We start from the raw sequence: 23427 nt of genomic DNA, 5'->3' as shown, positions 1-23427 counted from the left end.
TGTACTGTATGTGAAACAAAACATTTGCCATTTTAACATTTTTTTGCATGTACAGTTCAATGACATTAATTACATTCTTGATGTTATTCAACCATCACTGCTATCCATTTCCAAATTTTTCCATCACCCTTAACAGAAGCTTATTGGCCCCTCAGTGATGATTCCTCCTTTCCCCATCTCTCCCACCCACCCCTGGCAACTGCTTATTTCACTCAACTTAGTGTTTTCAAGGCTTATCCATGTCATAGTGTGTATCAGAACTTCATTTGTATTTATGCTGAATAATATTCCATTGTATGTATGTGCCACATTTTGTTTATCCGTTCATCTCTTGATGGACATTCAGGATATTTTCACCTTTTGGCTATTGTGAATAGTGCTGCAGTGAGCCCTGTGTACAAGTATCTGTTTGTGTTCCTCATTTCAGTTCTTTTGGGTGTATATCTAGGAGTGGGATTGCTGGGTCATAATGGTAATTCTGTGTTTAACTTTTTGAGGAACTGCCAAATTGTTTTCCACAGTGGCTGCATTTTACACACCCACCAACAATGGATGAGGGTTTCATTTTCTCCATATCCAAAGCACATACTCTTAACCACTTCATGGTGCTAGCCTCGGAATCAACGGACCTGGGTATAGCCTTGTCTCTGCTGTCACTCACTTTGAGGCAAATTAGTTCACTTTGCTGAATCTTATTTCTGAAATGAGAATAATATTATCTAGCCTGATTTAAGAATAATAATATTGTTTAATAATTGCCTTTAAAGATATAATTTACTGTGTTTGGAATAGTGATATAAATAAGAATCTTAGTTTTCAAGAAATTTACTTAATGGAGACAGATATGTGACTTGGTCACATGTCTGTGGAATCAAGATTTAAATCTTAGTCCTCGTGACACCAAAGTCCATGTCGTTAGGTCAACATGAAGGTCATAGCTGAATCTGTGGACAAGTTGGTGATCTCCCAGGGAGAGTTTATAGAGTGAGAATGAAAGACAGCCTGAATGAGAAGGAATGCAGCTTGAATTTTTCCCATGGCTCTTACCGTTATGTACACTTTTATTTTTCCCCTATCTCTAGAGGTTCGCATTGCTGCCGTGGAGGCTCTCTGCATGCTGGCCCAGTCTTCACCCTCTTTTGCTGAGAAGTGCCTTGATTTCTTGGTTGACATGTTTAATGATGAAATTGAAGAAGTACGTCTACAGTCCATACATACCATGAGAAAAATCTCTAACAATATCACTCTCCGAGAGGATCAGCTTGACACTGTCCTGGCTGTATTAGAGGTGAGTATTCCCAGTTTGTTACTCATTTCTTCAAATGTCTACTAAGTGCCTCACGCCCCTCCTTCTTTTTTTTTCTTTTAAATCAGACATTGTGCTAGCTGCTGGGGATACAGCAGTCATAGTTTTGTCTTTCCAACTCCCACCACCCGAAAGATAGAGGACACTGACTGTGAAACAGGAAATCTGATTAAAGCGTGGCATTGCTATGATTGGGAGAGAACAGGATGCCCTGGGAATACAAAGAGTGTCTAACCTGAATTGGCTAAAGTGATCAGGGAAGAAAGAAGGAATGCTGTAGTGGATGCTTGAAGGAGCAGTAGGACTTAATGAGGCATTTGTCTCATATATCATAGAGAGAATATGATATACTCAGGATTAAAAGGAATTCATTATAATGATAACATAGAGTTAAAGAGATGGTGTTGTAGGAAGTGGCTATGGATAAGGCAGGGGCCAAATAATGAAGAGCTCTTGTCAACCTTTGATATGATTTAATTCTTCTACTGAATCATAGAATATTATAGCAAGAAGGGATCTTAGGGATTGATTCATTCAGTCTGGGGTTTTACAGAGAAAAAAGCAATTTACCTGAGGTCACAGAGCTAATAAGTAGCCGTGCCAGGATATGAACACAGATTTGCCCCCCACAATTCTTGGATTAGTTTTCTAGATTTTATTTACTCGTATCTGGATTTTATTTACTAGTGCTCAGGTTTTTAAAAAAATGAGTTTGGCTTTTGTTTTGTTTTTCAGATATTGTGAAAGACATAGCAATTTGATGCTTAGTTATTAGTACACTTATTGCACAATTCTGCTACATGCTTCACAAAACAGATTGGGTGCTTTGATTTTGAGGTTCCTGTCATTCTCTCAGTTGCTTAGCACTTCCATTAAGATTTTTCCTGAATTATACTGAATTTATAATGTTTGATGTATTTTTCCTATGAAAATAAGTTTTCATTCTATGGATTATTCTCCACGGGTTCTCTATAACCTAGCCCTTTGTTTCCTTTTTAACTTTCTCTCCTACCATTCCTCACCCTGAACTTTATGATGTAGTCACTCCCCTACACGTCATGCTTTTCCTCACTGTTTTGCCTGCACTATCATTTTCCTTCTCCGCCTGCACGACTGCCACTTTTCACCTAGCAGGCTTCTGCTTAATTCCCTAGGTCCACATTAGGCATTATGTCCAGGGAGCCTCCCCTGACCATTGCCCTCAGTCCCAGGTAGGCTAAGTGCCACTCCTCTGTATTCCTATAACACTGTGCATAATCCTGTAGCATTTATCAGCCTGTGTTCTGATGATCTAGTTCTCTATTTCTCAAGATTGTAAGCTTCTCAAGGGGGCAGAATCCTGGCTTTTTTATTTTTTTATTCTGAATGCCTTGCAGTGTCTGTCATAAGTAAGTCCTCAGTAAATGTTTGCTGAATAGCTCAGGATGCTTTGATGTCCAGAATTGTTCACCGAGTCACAGGTATACACTGCTACCACCCTGGTCCAAGTCATCATTGTATTAGTTTTTTATTGCTACATAACAAATTATCACAAACCCCTGAAACTATTGCCCTGAGATAACCTTTAAACCTTAAACCAAAAATATTCCCTGATGTCATCCTAAAACCAAACAGTAGTTTAGCTCAGCTAATAAAGAATGTCTGCCTTGAACATTGTGCTGTTTTAAGATCTGTCTATATGGGATCAAACTGACAACAGCAACACAAAAGATTAGGTAGGAATCTTAGGGGGCAGTGAGTTTATGTTGATGGGAGAGGAACAACTCAGAAAAGGAAGGTGAGAATGGTTGCACAACTTGAAGAATATAATCAGTGTCACTGAATTGTACCTGTAGAAACTATTAAATTGGTGTATGTTTTGCTGTGTATATTCTCAACAACAAAAACAAAAATAAATTATTTAACAAAACCCATCAAATTATCAAATTTATTGGCTTAAAAAAACATATACTTACTATCTCACAGTTTCCATGGGTCAGGAGTCTGGGGACAGCTTGGCTGGACCCTCTGTTCAGGGTCTCACAAAGCTATAATTAAGGAGTTGGCCAGACTGCATTGTCATCTGGAGGCTTCACTGGGGAAGAATTTGCTTCCAAGTACGTTTAGGTTGTTGGCAGAATTAATTTCCTTGTAGTTATATGGCTAATGGCCCTGGCTTCTTACTGGCTGTCATCTGGAAGCTGCCCTCAGGTTCTAGAGGCTGTCCATGGTTCCCTGACATGTGTCCTTCTGCATAGACAGTTCACAGTGTGACTGTTTAGTTCTTCAAGGCCAGCAGGACAAAAGTCTCTTAGTCTAATCTGCTAAGAGGGAGTCACATAACATAATGTAATCATGGGAATGACATCCCATCACCATAATCTAATTAAGGGAGTGATGTCCCATCACTGTTGCCATATTCTGGTGGTTAGAAGCAAGTCACAGGTGTCACTCAAAGGGAGGGGATTACACAAATTTGTGATATCAGGAGGTGGTAGTTATTGGGGAGGAGTCACCCCAGGGTCTATTTGCCACAATTATTATTTGTCCCCTAGATTATTTTAATGGGCTCTTAACTGGTTTCTTTGCCGCTCACCACCCAAACTCTGCCTATAGTGTCTTCTCTACACAGCAACCAGATTGATCCTTTTAAAACTTCAGTCAGATGTGTAAGTCTTCAAAACTCTCCAGTGGCTCCCTGTCTTAGAGAAGAAGCTAAAAGTCCTTAAAAGTGGCTCACAAGCCCTGTGTGATTTAGCCCTCTGCCACTTCTCTGACATCATCACTTACTACTCTTTGTGTACTCTGCTCTTACCACACTGGTTTCCTTGCTGTTTTTCTACCTCATGGTCTTTGTACTTGCTGTTCCCTTTGATTGTCTTATGTAAAATACCCCATCTATCCCAGCACCGTTTCTCTTAACCTGCTTTGTTTTTTCTGTATAGCACTTATCACTATCTGACCTATATATATTTACTTACTTATCTATTTTTGTCTTCCCATGAGAATGAAGCTTCTGAGAGCAGAGATTTGATTTTAATTACTGCTGTGTCCTAATACTTGCTACATAGTAAGAGCTTGATAAATTTTTGAATGTTTAATAAATATTTAATAAATATTAAATGTATGAATAAATGAATGAATGAATTCTTCAAATCTCAGCTCATATGTTACCTCCTATCTTAGTTATCTGTAGGGTTGCTCTGAGTTGGAATCAACTCGACAGCACACAACAACAGCAACACCTTAGTATCTAGTGCTGCTATAAGAGAAATACCACAAGTGGGTGGCTTTAACAAACAAATTTATTTTCTTGCAGTTTAGGAGGCTGGAAGTCCGAATTCAGGGTACCAGCTCTAGGGGAAGGCTCTCTCTCTGTCTGCTCTGGGGGAAGGTGCTGGACTCTTCAGCTTCTATTCCTAGGTTCCTTGACAATCATGTTGTGTGTATCCTCCCCTCTGTTTGTGCTTACTTGCTCAATCTGCTCTTTTACATCTCAAAAGAGATTGATTTAAGAAACACCCTACGCTAATACTGCCTCATTAACAAAAGCCATTCCCCAGTGGGATTATAACCACAGGTATAGGGGTTACAGAGTTCAGTTCATAACACTTCCTCCTTCCAGCTACCAGAAAATTGAGGGAACTCTGCACCCTGTACTCCCCATTGCAACTTGTACACTCTGTAATAGGAATAATCTGATTGCTGTTATTTATCTTCAACCATATTGTCTCTCTTTCTAGATAATGAGTTTCTGGAGAGCAGGAGCCTTGGCTCCTCTTATACTTCCCTCATACATCTTACGCTCCAGCCACACCAAACTACTATATTTGTAATTTCTTCAGTGTAGTTTGTTCTCTCTGTCAAAACTGTAAATACACAGAGAAACACCAAAAATTAGTGTAACAGAATATATTTATTTTTAGTAGATGTGATTCAAATCGGGCTGCATCACCTGAACATTTTGGGAAGGACCTCCTAAGAGGGGACAGTGAAAGTGGGTTATATAGGTTATTGTTATGTTAATTTCTCAAGAGACAACATCAAAACACAGGGCAGGTTACTGAAACAGTCACCAAGGACATGCCATACATCCTAAAACAGCCTCTAGTCAGACCCTGGAGTCTTTGCTTCTCACACCTGGCTGCACATAATTTTCCAAAAGAACCCAATGCCTAAGGCCAAATGGTCTCCATTAAGCTGCTCACTAAGTTATTGTTTGACCTGAAGGTGACTCCAGGGAACCAGTAATTGAAGGTTCTGAAGGACACGTAAGGACCCAATTCCATGAACCCAGAAATCTGGATTCTAGGAGAATCAAAATGATTTTGTCATCTCATACCTTAGTACATCAGACTATTCTTCTCAGCATGCCCCCACCTCTGCCCCATCTGCTTAGTGAATTCCCATTGACATTTCAAGAATCAGTGCAAGCATCACTGATGATGTGAGCCCTTCTATGACTCTTCCAGAGTTTTGGGCACAATCCTCCACATTCTCATAGCACCCTGAATTGTAATTGTTTGCATATCTGCCACGCACTATACTGTGAGCTACTTGAAATTAGGGACCATATGTATTCATTTATCCCAGCATTTAACATAGTGCCTGCTCTGAAGTAGAACCTTAACAAATATTTTTTGAATGAAGGAACAGATTAATATTGAATAAAACTTTGTTAATGAGGAATGTGTTCAGCTGAAGTTAACAGACTGTCTGACCGACAATAGCCTAACATATGATGGTTTATTTTTCTTAAATAATGATAAGTCCAAGACTAGGCAGGCCAGGAACTGAGACAGCTGCTAAGCAATATTGAGGAACTAGCTTTTTCTTTCATTATCCTTTGGCCTTCCTAGTCCATTGACTTTTATTTAATATGCTGTGTTAGTCATCGAGTGCTGCTATAACAGAAATACCACAAATGAATGGCTTTAACAAAGAGAAGTTTATTCTCTCACAGACCAGTAGGCTACAAGTCCAGATTCAGGGCATCAGCTCCAGGGGAATGCTTTCTGCTTTGGCTCCAGAGGAAGGTCCATGTCATCAATCTTCCCTTGGTCTAGGAGCTTCTCTGCGCAGGAACCTCAGGTCCAAAGGACCCACTCTGCTCCTGGCACTGCTTGCTTGGTGTTATGAGGTTCCCATGTGTCTCGGCTCCCTTTTCTCTTTTATATCTCAAAAGAGATTGGCTTAAGACACTATCCAATCTTGTATACCTCATCAGTATAACTGCCACTAATCCATCTTATTAGATCACTGTGATTGAATTTACAACACATAAGGAGATCACATCAGATTACAAAATGGTACACAATTATACAATACTGGGAATCATGACCCAGCCGAGTTGACGGATATTTTTGGGGGACACAATTCAATCCATGACATATACCTGTTCCTCTCATAGTTGCAAGAAGGCTGTTATACCTTCCAGCATCATGATTAAGTTCCAGGCTGGAAGAAGAAGGAAGACAGAAAAGCAGAGGGGGCCAGGATCACTGCATCTGTCCCTTTTTTTTAATCAATAAAATGAGAACTTTCTCAGAAATTTTAGCCAGCAAACTTCTGCATACTTTGTCACATGACTACGCTGGATGGAAGGGTGGTTAGGAGAAGGGGATGGTAAATGGAGGCCGGGTCACTTAAGCAACCGTGACTATTATTATTGTTACCATTTTTTTGAAGGATTCATCCAGAGACATTAGAGAGGCTCTTCATGAACTCTTATGCTGTACTAATGTTTCAACGAAAGAAGGGATTCATCTTGCACTGGTGGAGCTGCTAAAAAATTTAACCAAGTACCCTACTGATAGGGACTCCATATGGAAGTAAGGACTTCTCTTAAGTTGTTTTGCTCATTTGCCTACTGAATCCTATAATGTGGTAAATGTACAGTGTTGGCAGTATTTGGTGGGATCATCAAGATTGAGGGTATGGCCCTCAGTTTTGAAACTTGATTCAGTTTGACCAAACAGACTCTCAGGAGTCTGATTCCTAAACTGAATATCACATTTTAATTATTTATTCATTTTTTTCATCTATTCATCCAGCAAATATCATGTATCTGCTGTGTGTTTATTATGTGCCAAGCCCTATGATAGGTGTTGGAGGTGCAGAAATGAGTCAGTTAGATTTTCTTTTTTTCCTTTATAGCGTTAAGCACTCCTTTGTCTGTTTTGCTTTTGTACAGGATTACATCCATCATTATAGAGAGTAGAGGCAGGGCTGGCATTTGATCTACAGCTGGATAGTTACAGTCATTTTTTTTCCTTTGGTTACCTCTAGCTTTACACTAGTTTTAATATTGTTCATTTATCACTATTTGAAGAACTATTTGCATAAATTTACTATAAAATTTATTCTGGCACCTCACATATTTAAATGAGTTTATGTGAAGAGGTCACTCCATGTACAGTTTACTGATTTTCAAAAAGATTTTGTCAAATCAGATACTTGAAAGCCGTATTAAAATAAAAATGAAAAATACCAAGGAGGTATTGGTGTTTTTACCAATGGATTCTACTCCAAGTAACATTTTTTATATCTGATTTTCTGTTTTGCCATTTCTCTATGTTTGTTTTGTCCAGTTCAGTTCACTTCAGTGTACATTTATTGATTGACTTCAGGGGCACTCAGTCATTTGGGATGTGGGGTTGAAGTGGGGACAAACATCTACATCAGTAACTGTAGTTTTCTGGAGACACAGAAGAAATGATTAATTCCGCTTGATGGAAGGGGTTGTTATAGTGTCTCACAGAACATTCTTTTAGCCTTAAAATAAGATTTGTGAATTATTTGGTCCACCAAGAATATTTCTGTAAGCCTGTCTTTATGGGGTGACTGTGGACAGAAAACTCTTCAACCTTGTAGTGCTCCGAAAGATTTTGAAGTCACCTATTCTAATTATCGCTTAATTTTTTTTCATCTCTTCCCATGAATGGTGGCTTTTTTTAGAAATAACAAAAAAGAATAAGAGAGAAGGAATAGTCATGGTGGCACATTTTTAAGATTTTGCTTAAGATAGATGCATAAATGAAAGTTTTGAGGGAGGTAGTTTGTTCTGTTTATATATCTTTAGTTTATTCATCAGATTTTTATTGAGCATTTGTTATAACCCAATCACTGTTTTAGGTGCTGTGGAGATTTAAAAATGGATTTTACTCAGAGACCTAGACCTCAAATAGCAGGAAGCGAGAGAAGCAGTAAATATGTAGATAAGGAGGTAGTTGAGACAGTAACAAATAACTATATTACAAGTCAGAATCGAAGTCTAGCTTTAGAGAAGCCCAGGTGTGTAGGGGTCTATGAGGGAACCCAATAAATAGCACTTCTGTCCCTATCTGAATCCTGAATAGAATGAGAGATAAAGAAATGACAGCTGGAGGCCAAACTACAACCTGTATGATGTCCCCTGAGGCACAGTGAGTAAAGGGCTGAAAGAAACCACAAAATTTTTTAATCAAGGACTTTCTACATAGAAGGAAGCATTGGGACTGGGGAAAAGTGTGCTTTCCTAACAAGATCAAGTACGTTAGAAGAAATGACTTTCATACCCCACATGTTCATGAATTTGTTCCTGAATGTTTGTTTTATCTGTTTTTTTGCCAACCTACCTATTCCCCAGACCCTGGTGAAGCCTTATCTATGTGAAACTTTCTTTGATCATAGTATCTCTTCCACCTTTGACAGGTAGAAAGTGGAGTATATGTATCATTCATTTTACAGTTCTTTTATTTCAAAGGTGACAGTTGGTCATCGTTCCCTCAGCTAGATTATAAACTCAATGAAGGCAGAGATTAGGATTTATATTTCTTTTTAGTTCAGTGTACTTCCTAAACTAGAACCTAACAAATAAAAAATAATAAAAATACATAATTATCAACAACATGTAGTTGTTTATCGTTTATAAGGGCTTTTCTGTAGTCAAAAAGCTAATATTTATTGAGTTCTTACTATGTGCCAGACACTTTGCTAAGTACTTTACACTCATTATCTCATTTAATCTTTATAACAACTCTATGAGGTAATGATTATTAATTCCATTTTGTAGATGACAAAACTTAACCTGCCCAAGGCCATATAGGTATTAAGTTTCATGTTTCAGATAAAATGTCTCTGGTTTCATAACTTCACCAGGATATCAGTTAGAATGTTTTTGGCTGCAAGTAACAGAAAATCTGTTTAAAGTGGCTTAAACAATAAGGTCTAATTTCTTTGCATAGCAAGAAGTCAGAGATTGGTTTCAGGAGACTCTAGGTTGATTTCTTGCTGTTCTCTTGGCTTTCTCCTTGTAGTTGCAAGATGGCTGCCTTAAGACAATATCTAAAGACAGAAAGGAAGGTGCATTCCCTCTCATGTATTTCTCTCTCTCTGTCTTTTTTTTTTTTTCTGGTCAAGAAAACATTCCTGCGAAGATCCCCAGCTGACTTCCCTCTTGCTCCATTGACCAGAACTGGGTCACTTGGCCATCCGAAAACTAGTCACTGGAAAATGAGAATGGGTTTGCCATGATGGGTGTAGACCAGTCATGGTTCAGCCCTCAGGCTGGGCCTACCTTCTCTGAGCACTTTGCTGCCTGCCTGTTACCTGAATAAAATCAGATAAAATCAGAGTTCTCTTGGGAAGGAAGATGGGGAAATAAATGACTGTTGGATAAATAAGCAATAATGTTTCCCACACCCAGCTCTTTTATTTTAATTAGTCTTCATAATAACCCATTTTTTAGCTGAATTAACTGAGATCCACAATAATTTGATGACTTATCTGAAGTTAGCAAAAGTGGATGGATTGATAATTTAGACCAGGTTTTCATATTTTAATTCCTAGTACTTTTTAACGCACTTCTTAACTTAGTGAAGTGGGTTCTCTTGTTTTGTTTTGTTTCAGGTGCTTAAAGTTTCTGGGAAGTCGACATCCAACTCTGGTGCTTCCCCTTGTGCCGGAGCTCCTGAGCACCCACCCATTTTTTGACACAGCTGAACCAGACATGGATGATCCTGCTTGTATCCTCTGTGCTTAGGACAGAACCTGCTAACTTGGCTGGGTACTTCGGCATCTCTTTTTGCTGGGTAGCTTGAGTGGTCTGAGTTTTATTTCTTTTAGGTAAAGGAGTATGTCCTGAGGAAGCCTGGTGGTTATTATTCTTTCATTCTTGTCTTCACAGTAATTCATGTTTGTCATTTAATACTAATAATGATTTGTGCCATTTATTGAGCACCTACTATATCCACATACTGTTTAAATGTTTTATACTGTTATCACTGATCTTCCAAAACACCTTGGAAGCGGGTATTATTCCTAGTTTACAGATGAGGAAACTGAGGCTCTAAGAGGTTAAGTAACTCTCCAAGTATCAGATCTTAGAGATCAAAGCCATGTTTCTTTGGTTTCAAAGCCTGTGCTCTTTCCCCTATCTATGTCTTACCCTGTACTTAATTTGATCTGCTGCCTGAGGGAAGTGATGGACTGAGTTAGGCTACTTGATTATTCTGCCTCTGATACACGTTCAATGGGTGTGTGAAAGCCATGTGCAGCATGCCAGGCAACTGGATTGTTTTCTGGGAATGGGAATAAATGTACATCAGTGCATCCACACTCTCCCTGGCTTCCTTGTTTTTCCCCATATGCAGATCCTCGGTGAAGTTTAGAAGTATAGATTGAGATACCGGGATCAGCTAAATAACTGGCTTGTTGTAAGGTCACCATTTTATTCTCTAGAAGTTCTGTTTATTTACTTTCACAGTGGGTTTGGAGAACTTTTTAAAATATCTGTGTTATTGGTGTACTAATTAGTGCCTGACTTTGTGTTTACCTCTAAGAAAGGAACATCCCAGACCTTACCTCTAGAGATGCAGTACTTTAGCTGTTTGAAATTCAGCTCATCAGAGAGGGGCTTGTGGTATAAATTTTATTACTATTCTTAAAAGACTTATTGAAGTACTCTGAAATCTGAAGGCCCTTTCACATTAAAAATTTTCTTTTTTTACTGTATGGAAAACTGTTGTATTAAGCTACTTTTCAGGGTCATTGGAGGATTGTATTATTCAGGAATTATGTTTGGCTGTAACAGAGATTGCCCCCAAAATGTAGCTTAAACAAATTACGTTTTTTATTTTTCTCTGGTACAAGAGAAGTCTGGAGGTAATCAGTCTTTCTGATATAGCAGCTCCATGTTATTCTCGGAATCCAGGCGCTTTCTGTTTTCCATTCTGCCATTTTTAGTTACCCAAGATTGTTGCTAGAGCTCTGATGATCAGGTCCAAGTTGTAGACAGGAAGTTAAAGGATAATATCAGTATTCCATTACTATGAATAAAAGGGAACAATGGATATTGGATAAGCAACTAGCAGGCTCTGCCATAGGGATACATATAGAAGGTTGGAAGTTATGTTCATCTTTTCATTTCTTCCTACGTGCTACCAAATTACTTTCCAAAGGGATTGTGCCAATATATACTTTTATATGTAATGTATGACAGTTTTCTATTTCTTGGTATTCTGAGTAGCATCAGCCAGTATTTTAAAAAACCTTTGCTAATTTGGGGTGTGGATGGAGTGGGTACTGTATCTCTTGTTTAAATTAGCATTTCTTTGATTATTAGAAAATCTATACCACTTAATGGGAATTTGTGGGGAGTTGGGGCGTCAGGTTTTGGCCAGGCTCAACCTTTTATGCTTCCACATTTACTTAACCCACTGATCTGTCAGACATTGCAGTTTTGGTTCTTATTTTCAATGCTGCTAAAACCTGCCCAACAATGCCAGCATTGTTCTCAGATCACACCTTCAGGCACTATGCCTACCTCCGGGACAGTCTCTCTCATCTTGTTCCTGCTTTGAGGGTATGTTGAAAACACTTTTTGTCCCTGATTTAGTTTTTTATTTTTGGTGTTTGGTGGTGGTTGTTAAATAGCAAAAAGAAGAATATATATTCTCTGAAACCTCTTTTATTCATTCTCTTTCTCTCTTGGACTCTCTCCCATTTATTTTGTACTTTTGCTTCTGTTCCCTTTACCTTTTAAGAAGATTTACTTTTTAGTGTCCCTGGGTTATTGATTATGTGATGTTTGGGAAGAAAAATAAATCTGGACCAATAAGATTGTGTTTTAGACCAAGAATTAGATTGTGTTATATTTCTACAGTTATGTGAAACCATAATTCTGAACAAGTATTCATTTAGTTTTTAATAATAATACCTTCATTAATTTTAAAACTTAGAGCTAATAGAAAATTTAAAAATGGACCATAATGATAATAATAGGAAACATTTATTGAATGCTAACTGTGTGCAGGCCTCTTCTAAGCTCTTTATTTGTATTAACTCATCCCTGCTGTGGTAATGCTAGATGCTAGATGACTTTACTTAGAATATAATAGAATTTTATATAATTCTATATATATATAACTGTATATATATATATCTATAACTAAATATATGTGTGTGTGTGTGTGTGTGTGTGTGTATATATATATATATATAAAAAAAACCGTAGGTACAAAAAGAAAAGTCAGATCTTCTTTGTCCTCCCCTCCTCATCCTTTTCTTGAAGGCTAACAACTTTTAACAGTAAGATCAATGATTTATAATTATCTTAATATAAAATATTTTTATAGCATGCTATATAAACTTATTTGGGAATAAATCATTCCTCCATGAAGTGAAAGATCAAATAAAGTTTAAAAATAAATATGACGAGACTAATTTTAAGTCCCATTCCTATGGTTAAGCTTTTTTTTTTTTTTCAGTTAGCAACAGAAAATACTATTACACAATTCTCTTTTCTTCTTCTCCTGGCAGCTTGTGCCTATATTGGGTAGACTATTTTCTCTCTTATCTCTTTCCCTCTGAAGCTGGGGAAAAGTTGAAAGATTTTTTACAGAATCAACTACCTTAACCTTTTTGTCCTTTCCTTTGTTTGGCTCACGTTTTTTATGGTTTCTTTGCGGTACCAAAAGCTGAGCCATGGAATTTGATGGCACCATAACCTCGCAATATTTGCTTAGTTACCAGGTAGGAAACTAGTGTCATCAGCTGTTTCCCCCAACATCATGCCTCATGAAGATCCATCCCAGCAATTCCTGCAGCAGAGCCTTGAAAGGGTGTATAGTCTTCAGCACCTGGATCCTCAGGGAACCCAGGAGCTGCTAGAGTTTACCATCAGGTGAGGTGATCATTCCTTTCTTTTAACTTAGTAACACTGTTATTCTACTCAGCTTGACTGTTTTGATTTCTAGTGTTGGTTATTAGGCTTGTTTTTCTAACTGTGTTGGCTTACACTTGCACATTGTTTTATGATCCATTTATATTTGGATTAGATTGTTGTTTGAGCATATTTAAAAGAAAAGATCTTTGCGTTCATGACTGGATTGATGATTAGTATAAAACCAGAAGCTGTTTGCAATTTTTCTTTCCTTGTATATTACTTAGGATGGATAACAAAATGATGGTGGCTTAAACAGAATATAAGTTTAATTCTCTCTCATAGGCAGTCCAGGGCAGAGATGATCATCAAGGGCCGAGAATGATTCTTTCTTGTTTCTCCATCTTCTGCATCTAGCAGTCTCTACCTAACAATTCAAACTCTGACTATCCCCTATGTAGGAAGAAGGACCGGCCAAGAGAAGAGCATCGTTTTCATCCTACGTGTTTTAAAGACACTTACCGGAAGTTACACATTCTGCTTTTACTTGCATCCCATTTACTAGAATTTAAGTCATACGGCCATTTCTAGCTGCAAGGATCTAGGAAATGTATTCTTTATTATGGGTGATCAGGTGCCTGGTTAACATTTGGTGACTATTACTGAGGAAAAAGGGGAGAAAGGATATTGGGGAACAACCAGTAGGCTCTCCCAGACCTTGGTAGAATGGCCTGAATGATATGGAAAGAATTGAAACCCACTTGCCTTCAGTAAAAGCAGTATTGTTTACTCTTAAAAGATAAATATAGTGTGGTTTGTAGCTTAGTTGAGATGTCTTGATTCTGCCCTGAAGGATGTTGGTATCAGACACATTCAGTTAATAATTCTTAATTGATGATTCCATTCCATACACTGAGAAAAAAGCTCTAATTTAGATGCAGGTCAGTTATAGAGGATTCTGTCCTTAGAGAGCCCATGTAGGGGAGATAGACATAGAGAAAGAATTATGATGGTTGGGTAACAGCACTGTAGAGTTTGCTCATGCTTTCCTGTCTGTTATTGCATTTCAACATGATATGAAGCAGTCCAAATGAACCATCCTCCAGGCTGCGTTTCCACATCATATTACATCATGTAATGTAATTTCATGTCATATCATTCCTTCATCCATTCATTCACTTAGCAACATTAACTGCGTATTTACTAGGCCAGATGCTGAGAGCAGAGAGAAATATGATGTAACCCTTGTTCTCAAGGTCCTCACTGTCTATTACAGGACCCAGACAAGAAAATCATTGATTTGGTGGGCGCTACATTGGAGAGAAGTATAAGTGCTGAGGAAAAGAGTTGAAAGTCCCTGCCCCATCAGGGAAGGTGAGGGAAGCTTTGCAAAGGAGATGACACTTTAGCTAGTATGGAATGGTGATTAAGTAAGTTAGCAAACATCTGAACAGCCAGGAGATATGAGGGAGAATGGCCTCCTCACAGAACTGTGGTGGTGTAGTGTAGAGATTAAGTGAATGGGTCTTTGAAGTCAGACTGATCTGGGTTCAAGTCTGAGCTCCACTACCTAATTGTTATTTGATCTTAGAAAACTTATTGCTCAAGGTTCATCTGTAGAAAACAAAATAGACTTTTAACTAATTTATCCAGAAAGATTTAATTTACTAGATATTAAATGGCTCACAGAATTGTTATTAAGTCTGAAGAAACAGACTCGGTTGAATTTCCAGGAATGATTTCCAGAGCGATACCACTGAACTGGGCCACCAAAGGAGTTTCTGTCCTGCTGTGTTCAGGAAGCTGCATATTGAGTCAGGATGCCTCCGATAAAGCTACTATACCAGACCATGTCTTGTACTCTGCCTCTCTTCCCACTTAACTTCATTCCCCATGTAAAACTCCTGAGCGTTTGTCTGATTGACATCCTAAGTCACAACTGGAACCTAGCTCAAGGGAGTCTGGGAAATGCAGTTTTTAACTTTGTACCTTTGCAATATAGGAAGGTGCATCTGATGAAGATTGGAATAGATGTGAGTGAGCCAAATCCACAGTGTATGTGCCGCAAATACTAAACTGCTCTGAGATGTAGTTTACTCACCAGGGGGACTTGATGACTAGCTGGGTACAGGGGTGGGAGTGAGGAACCAGGAGAAGTAAAAGATGACTCTCAGGGCTTTGGCTTGGATGGCTGGATGGTCTGATAATTTACTAGTTGCTGTCGAATTGATTCTGCCCCCATATGTGTCAGGGTAAAACTGCTCCATAGAGTTTTCAATGGCTGATTTTTTGCGAGTAGATCACCAGGTCCTTTCTTCTGAGGCACCTCTGCATGGACTTGAACCTCCATCCTTTTGGTTAGCAGTCGAATACATTAACCATTTGCACCACTCAGGACGCCTGGTGCTAAACCATTTGTAGACTGTCCTGCTTCTGGGTCAGGATTTCTTATGTAGCAGAGCAGCTCGCTCACTTATCTATTGAGAGTCAGTCCTTGACACAAGAGTTTGTAAAAAAATAAATTAAAACAAACAAAAAGATATAAAATTTTTTAAAAGATTAAAAAAAAAGTTTAAATGATACAGAAGCATAACAATTTATTCTCTTGCCGATGTGCATTCAGTGACACACTTGGTATTTATTGAGTACCTGCTGTGTACCAGGAATGATGTGCTAAGCTAGGGTTCAGCAAACTACAGTTTATGAGCCAAATCTGGCCTGCTGCCTGTTTTTGTAAATAAGGTTTAATTGAAATACAGCCACACTCATTTATTTAGTTATTGTTGATGGTTGCTTTCATGCTACAATGGCCATATAGATTGCAAAGCCTGAAATATTTACTCTCTGCCCTTTACAAAAAAAGTTGCTGAGCCCTGCTATAAGCCATGGGCAATCCACAGCTCTGTAAGCCAAGGTTCCTATTTCTTCATACCTCCTGTGAAGTAATGCCTAAATCACATTTTATCTCTTTTGCTCCTCCACCAAAATGCTTAGTTTTGGAGGCTCCTATCTGAGGTTGTTGGCCCTGAGCCCAGGAAAGTAAACTCTACTTCCTGACTCAGTTCCACCTAAATAAACATTTAGGTTCTGTCCATGACAGTTTTTATCCTATTAACACTAAAGCAAAGCAAAATATACAAAAAGCAAGACAATTTAGTTATCAGCTGTAGTGCTGGCTGTTAGTACGTGCTTAGTAAGTACATGTTAGTTTGAGTTGCCCCCATGATCTGGGTTTTATAAGGTAATAATCCTTCTGGGCTTTGGGCTGGTCACACCACTTTTCTGGCGGTGTGGTCAGTGCTGGGCACCATTTCAAGCTTGAGTGCGTTCTGAGGGTGGAAGATTTGGAAAGAGAAGCAGAAGGAAAGCAGTAGTTACTGAAGGCCTATTATGCTTTACAAACATTATTACCATTAGGTGGTGTTACCATTTTACAGAGAAGAAATTGAAATTTAGGGAAGTGAAGCAATTTGCTCAAAGTCAACAGCGAGAAAGTACCAGAACCAGAATTTGAATGTAGATGTATCTGACTCTAAAATTCATGCCCTGTGATATGCAGCAGTGAAGGGGATTCTTGTATCAGGTAGGAGGTAGGAGCAGATGATCCCTGGGGTTTTTTCTAACTTAAAATTTCTGTAGTTACCGAAAAACGAAAGGTGAGTTGGAGCTTCATATAAAAGGTTTTCTGATTAGGACTAAAGTCATGTATTTATTAGTACTAGTTTAAAACAAACAAACAAACTTCTTCCTCATACACATTTCCCTTTGCTGTAATCCAAGCAGCCATTTAATCCAACCAAGATTTTACTTGGTAGAAAGTCTACGATAGTTCAGTGAGAGCCCTGGAGATGATTTTTGTTTGTTTGTTTCTAGAATTTCACGTAACTACATTGTCTTCACTACTGTACCTTGGTTATCTTATAGGGGCTTAGTAAATATTTGTTGAAAACTTTGGTTTTGACAACTTAACCAGGAATGAAGACTTTTAAGATTTTTATAAATAGAATTTTCTTCGGGCCGTAGCTCACCTCTAGACTTACAGATTTGATGTTTTGTAAGGCTCTGCTATCCTTGAAATAACCAGACTTGTTACCTATCAAGTCCCACTATGTACCCACACTTCTAAGAACTTTACATACATTATTTCATTGAATTTGAGAAGAGTCCCATGTGGATTACCTCATTTTTACAATGACTGAGAAGCATGCCTGATGAGGCAGCTAGGGTTCATTTATTCAATGTATATAGTTTTTGAGTATCTATCATATTCCAGGCACTGTGCTAGACAGAAGAGACACAATAGTAAACAAGACACAGTCTCTGCTGTGAGGGATTTTACAGCCTGGTGAGGGAGATAGCTAGGTAAAAAAGAAATGTAGTAATGTGTTTTCCACAAATTACAACCAACTAACGGCAGTCAGCTAATGTATAATCTGCTGGTCATTGTTTTCTGTAATTGTAACCGAAGGCAGAATCTTCCTGGAAAGAAAATGTGTCAGAAGTAGAATGATTTAGTGCTGTCTTTTGCAAGAGAGACATCAGAGATGTGAAAGGGAGAGACTAACTGGGCACCGCAATAACGCTTCATAGCTATGGTCAGCTAGTTCAGGGACTTCCATTACGCTGGGTTCCCAGAGGTGAGCAGGCTCTCCAGGACCAATTCAAGCCACCCAGACTCACAAGAGATGATTTATAAGCTACATACAGCAGTTTCTTCAGTAACAATTGGAATAATTCAGTCTGGGACCAGATTATTTGCGCCCCTTTTCAGGGCATCTCTTTCTTGGTATAATGGTCCTTGTTATTGTTGTTAGGTGCCATTGAGTTGATTCCAACTCACAATAACCCCATGTGACAGAGTAGAACTACCACATTGGGTGTAATCTAGGCTGTAATCTTTACAGGAACAGATTGCCAGGTCTTTTCTCCCTCAGAGCATCTGGGAGTGTTTGAACCACCAAGCTTTCGGTAAACAGCCAAGTGCTACAGACAAACAAAAAACAAACTCATGGCCGTCGAGTCGCTTTGAACTCATCCCTAGGAGGTGGAATTAATTGTCAGAAGGTTGCCTGCTGAGCGTGAGATTAAAGGAAGAGGGTTAGCCCTATGGACAGTTTCATCCAGGCCACTATGAGGCCTGATACATTATGCCAGCCCTGAAACAAGTCAGCTTCCCTACTGACCCAAATCTTGGGTCTCTCAGTTACCGTTTTCTTCCCCATGAATCGCTGGAATCCTCCTGCCAAACTTGATTCTTCTAGTTATTTTTTTCAGCTGCTCTGTATAGCACTTCTCTCTGTTAAAAAACATCTTTCTTTAGATAATTACATACATTTCAGCTTTCTTTAGTTAATATAGTTCTTGGGACACAATTTGCTCATATAGATTGGATCCTTAATCACATCTGTTTTTTTTGCCGGGGGTTGTGGGGGAGGATCAGGGAGCCCTTTCTAAGAAGATAATCTCATAAATTATGAACCCATCCTCTGAGCACACTTCCCAGTGGATCCCATGTCTTGGCACTTTCTTAATCTCTTATGTATGCCTATAATTCTTTAATGCTTTTCCATTCATAAAAAATCAAGTTAGCTGTTTATTATTTTAAAAATTGTTTTCAAAAATTTCTTTTTTTTCCTTGTCAGAAGTGCTTTGTTACAACAGTAAGAAGCTATTTTTAGATTACACTATTTATCCATGTAAACAAAAAAAACCCTGTTGCCATCGAGTCAATTCCAACTCATAGCGACCCTATAGATAGTATAATACAAAATCATAGTCATCAAAAAGAATGAGGTGGCTTTATATGAATGCTTTCTAAGATAGATTGCTAGGTAACACACACACACAAATCCTTCCCCGTCCCCTGCCAAAAAAAGAAAAAGAAAGAAAAACAATAGTTTTTTTATATGTGTAGCATATCTCTGGAAGGATTCAATAGAAACTGGTAATAATGGTGGCCTCTGGGATATGAATGGGAATATGAAGTGGGACTAATTTAATTGTATATCCTTTAATACCTTTTAAATGCTATGCTTTAGATATGTATTACCTATTCAAAAAATTAATTTTCTAAATCACCATTAATCCTACCCCCTAACACAACTATTTTATTTGTGCATACACTTCCTAATTTCTTGTCCACAGGCAGATATGTTTTTATATTGCAATCATTGTGTCTATACTTATGCCAGTTGTTCCTGTCAAGTTAGCTCTGACTCATGGTGATTCCATATACAACAGAAGAAAATGTTGTCCAGTCCTGCACCATCTTCGCTAGCATTGGTATGCTTGAACCCATTGTTGCAGCGACAGTGTATTTTGAGTGCCTTCCAACTAGGGGTCTCATCTTCTAGCACTATACTGGACAATATTCTGTTATGATCCGTAGAGTTTTCATTGCCTATACCAGTTAGGATGCTTTTAATTATGGGTATCAGGAAAACTTTATCTCAAACTAGCTTACAAATGGCTAATTATTTCCTTAAATGATCAGAAGTCGGGGATAGGTCAGTTCTAAGTCTGGCATGATCAGCAACTTATTTATATCATTAAGGACCCAGTTTCTTTCTGTCTCTTTGGATTTCTCTTGTCCTCAGCATTGGATTTATCCTAAGGCTGATTTCCCTTAGAGTTACAGTGTGGCTGCCAGTGGCAGTCAGGGCTATAAATTTTCTTATTCAGATGAGTGAGTAAGTGAGTACACCATTCCAAGCATAGACTATAAGTCCTTCCATTTGGACTGATTAGGCCAATTTAGGCCACATAAACAGGGGGGTAACATATACTGAATGGCTTAGACCAATCAGGCTTTACCTAAAACTAGATTTGTGGACACCTTCCTTTGAACAAAATCAGGGGTTAGTTAGTGAAGAAGTAGAAAATGGTTAATTGAGTAGGCAACCAAGAGTGCCTATCACAATACCTATTTTTAAAATATCTTTTTCTGATGATATAAAAAATACATATCCATTGTATTAAAAAAATTGGAAAATAAAGCATAGTTGCGAGAAAACACTAAAAAGCACCCTAATACCACTATCCAGAAAACAACTTTGCTGTTATTTTTCTCCTATATATAGTTTTTACATAGTTGGATCATATAGTTTATTATATTTTGAATTTTAATGACTGTAGAATAGTCTATTAACTGGATGTACCATAATTTAACAATTCTTCTACCATTGAATACTTGAGTAGTTACTGGGGTTTTACTGTAATAGTCTACACAACAATGAATATTATGGTACATTAGGTATTAACATTACATTTCTGTTGAATAGTTCCCTTAGGGTTACCTCTCAGCATAAAACCACTGATGAAAATTGTTGACCGTATATGTGACTTTTAGAATGTAGTACGGTTTTGCTTTCCAAAAGGATGTCAGTTTAAAGCTATCAAAGTGTGAGTGAACCAGTTTCATTATAATCACTTCAGCATTGGGTGTTGTCATTTAATATATTTTTGATCAGTTTGCTAGATTTAAAATGGTGAAATGCTTTTGACAAGATCTTTATGTTGGTGGCATTATCCTTATCCTGTGTTTGGTTTGGGGTTTTATTTACTACAGGGATCTGCAAAGACTTGGGGAACTTCAGTCTGAATTGGCAGGAGTAGCTGACTTCTCTGCTACCTATCTTCAGTGTCAACTTCTTCTCATCAAGGTTGGTTGTGATCCATTATGTTTATGATTGTGATGCTAAGAATGCACTTTAATAAAGGATCCAGCATTGTTTGAGGCCATAAGTAGAAAAATTTACAGTCTTGTGCAACCGCTTAGCAATGGCAAAATTACATACTCTGCAGTACAATTATATTTGTCTCTAATTAAAGGAATATTAATTCATATAGGAATTTGAATTTTTACATTTTGGGAGAATTTTTTCCTGATTATACAATTAGAGCAAGTTGGATAGTCATTTTCATTAGAATCTCACGAATTGTAAATGTTTTGTATATTTGATTAGCAAAGGATTTGTATGAACTTCTAAACTATTTTCTTAAATGCTTGCTTCACTTTGTCAAAGTGAAAAGGTTAATTTCATTGCTCTGAAAGGGACAACTTGCTGGCATTTCAGACTAAGTAGTCAGTATATATACACAAAATTGCTATCCAAGAAATTGTTTTAGTTTGCTGAGTTAAAAAACAATTAAACTAGTTCAGTAGCTTTGAGCTTCTGCAGCAGATTGCTGCCATAAATTTAGGCTCAGGATTTCAGAGAGCCCTTCTTACTTGATAAGCGTTTATCTTGGCTTTAGTCCCAAGTGTTAGTCTTAAAAGTGATTAATGATATTTGACAAATTAATGGGTGAGTCAGAAATTATTTTCTACTGTAAGATGTGTGAGCTTTTGCTAAATGCTGTACTTAAGGGTTACGCAGGTGTGTGTACACATGTGAATGTGGGCATATACACTGTGGAGGATACAAACAAAATTGTGGGTTGGTTGGAATTTAAACAGCTCTTGTTAGACTATATTCTTTGAAATGTATACGTCTGTATAAACATCGCCCTAAAAACTTACCTTGTGAAAGATCACAGAAGCTCCATAGACACATCCAAACTCCCTGAGGGACCAAATTCCTGGGCTGAGGGCTGTGGGGACCATGATCTCCGGGAACATCTAGCTCAATTGGCATAACATAGTTTATAAAGAAAATGTTCTACGTTCTACCTTGGTGAGTAGTGTCTGGGGTCTTAAAAGCCTGTGAGCAGCCATCTGAGATACTCCACTGGTCTCACCCCTTTGGGAGCAAGGGAGAATGAAGAAAACAAGATACAAGGAAAAGATTAGTCCGAAGGAGTAATGGACCACAACTACCATGGCTTCCACCAGACTGAGTCCAGTACAACTAGATGGTGCCCAACTACGACCACTGACAGCTCTGACGGGGATCACAACAGTGAGTCCTGGACAGAGCTGGAGAAAAATGTAGAACAAAATTCTAACTCACCAGAAAAGACCAGACTTACTGGCCTGACAGAGACTGCAGAAACCCTGAGAGAATGGCCCCCGGACACCGCTTTAGCTCAGTAATGAAGTCACTCCTGAGGTTCACCCCTCAGACAAAGATTAGACAGCCCCATAAAACAAAATGAGACTAATGGGGTACAACAGCCCAAGGACAAGGACTAGAAGGCAGGAGGGGACAGGAAAGCAGGTAATAGGGAACCCAAGGTCGAGAAGGGAGAGTGTTGACATGTCGCGGGGTTGTTAACCAATGTCATAAAACAGTATGTGTTCTGTTTAATGAGAAACTATTTGTTATGTAAACGTTCATCTAAAGTACAATTAAAAAAAAAAGTTCCCTTGTGCCTCTTTGAAAAGTTGTTTGAGTATTCCAAGTCTCTGTGAAACAGGGCTATTAATAACTCTACCCCTTGGGGATAGGTAAGCATTGGTGAGAAGCAATGTGTGTGAAAGCCCCTGGCCTACTACCTGGTACATAGTGAGTGCCAGGTCACTGTTGGCCTCCTTCCTCCTTCCTTGGCTTGCTGTCTTCGCCATAGGAATACAAGGAGGCCTTTGAAAAGAATCTGTTTTTTCTATAGTAGCAAAAGATGGGTGAGGAAAAGAGAAGCAATTACACCTAAAAAGAATAGAATACTATTTTAATTACTCAGTGTTGAGGAGTGGCAGGGTAGGTAAGGAGCCCAGACCTAGAACCCAAGGCAGAAATCTGCTTGTTAGTAGGGGAACAGCTAAATAAATTGTGGCACATCTAGTCAACAGTATATTCTATAGCCAGTGATGATCTTTATGAAATTATTATGTAACATGACAAAATGCTTATGATGTAATGTTATGTCTAGGAAATAAAGGGTACAAAATTACTTATACTTTCTGACTAAAACTATATAAAAAACACGCATATGAAAAAAAGATGGAGTAAATATTTAAAAACAATAACTCTGTTAAGGATAGTATGATTTGGGTGATTTAAAATTTCCTGTAGTCTAAAGCAACACTTCCAAATTCATTCTATGAAGCCAGCATAACGCT

At 38.2% G+C, this 23427-nt stretch overlaps 1 protein-coding gene across 4 annotated transcripts in view; it reads left to right on the top strand.

Moving 5' to 3' along the window:
• The window catches only part of INTS4 (integrator complex subunit 4), a 109391-nt gene that overhangs the window by 57406 nt on the left and 28558 nt on the right, over window positions 1-23427 (top strand). For all 4 annotated transcript variants that reach the window (XM_004381997.1, XM_023736591.1, XM_023736592.1 and 1 more), the window contains 6 exons: window positions 1083-1288; window positions 6974-7116; window positions 10175-10290; window positions 11995-12128; window positions 13291-13448; window positions 20995-21088. In XM_004381997.1, coding sequence (XP_004382054.1) covers window positions 1083-1288; window positions 6974-7116; window positions 10175-10290; window positions 11995-12128; window positions 13291-13448; window positions 20995-21088 — 851 coding nt within the window. The remainder of the gene's footprint in view (window positions 1-1082; window positions 1289-6973; window positions 7117-10174; window positions 10291-11994; window positions 12129-13290; window positions 13449-20994; window positions 21089-23427) is intronic.

Source organism: Trichechus manatus, unplaced genomic scaffold, assembly GCF_000243295.1.
Source record: "Trichechus manatus latirostris isolate Lorelei unplaced genomic scaffold, TriManLat1.0 scaffold00088, whole genome shotgun sequence".
NCBI lineage: Eukaryota > Metazoa > Chordata > Mammalia > Sirenia > Trichechidae > Trichechus > Trichechus manatus.
Note: the sequence above shows the minus strand (reverse complement) of the source record. Positions and strands in the feature narration are given on the sequence as shown.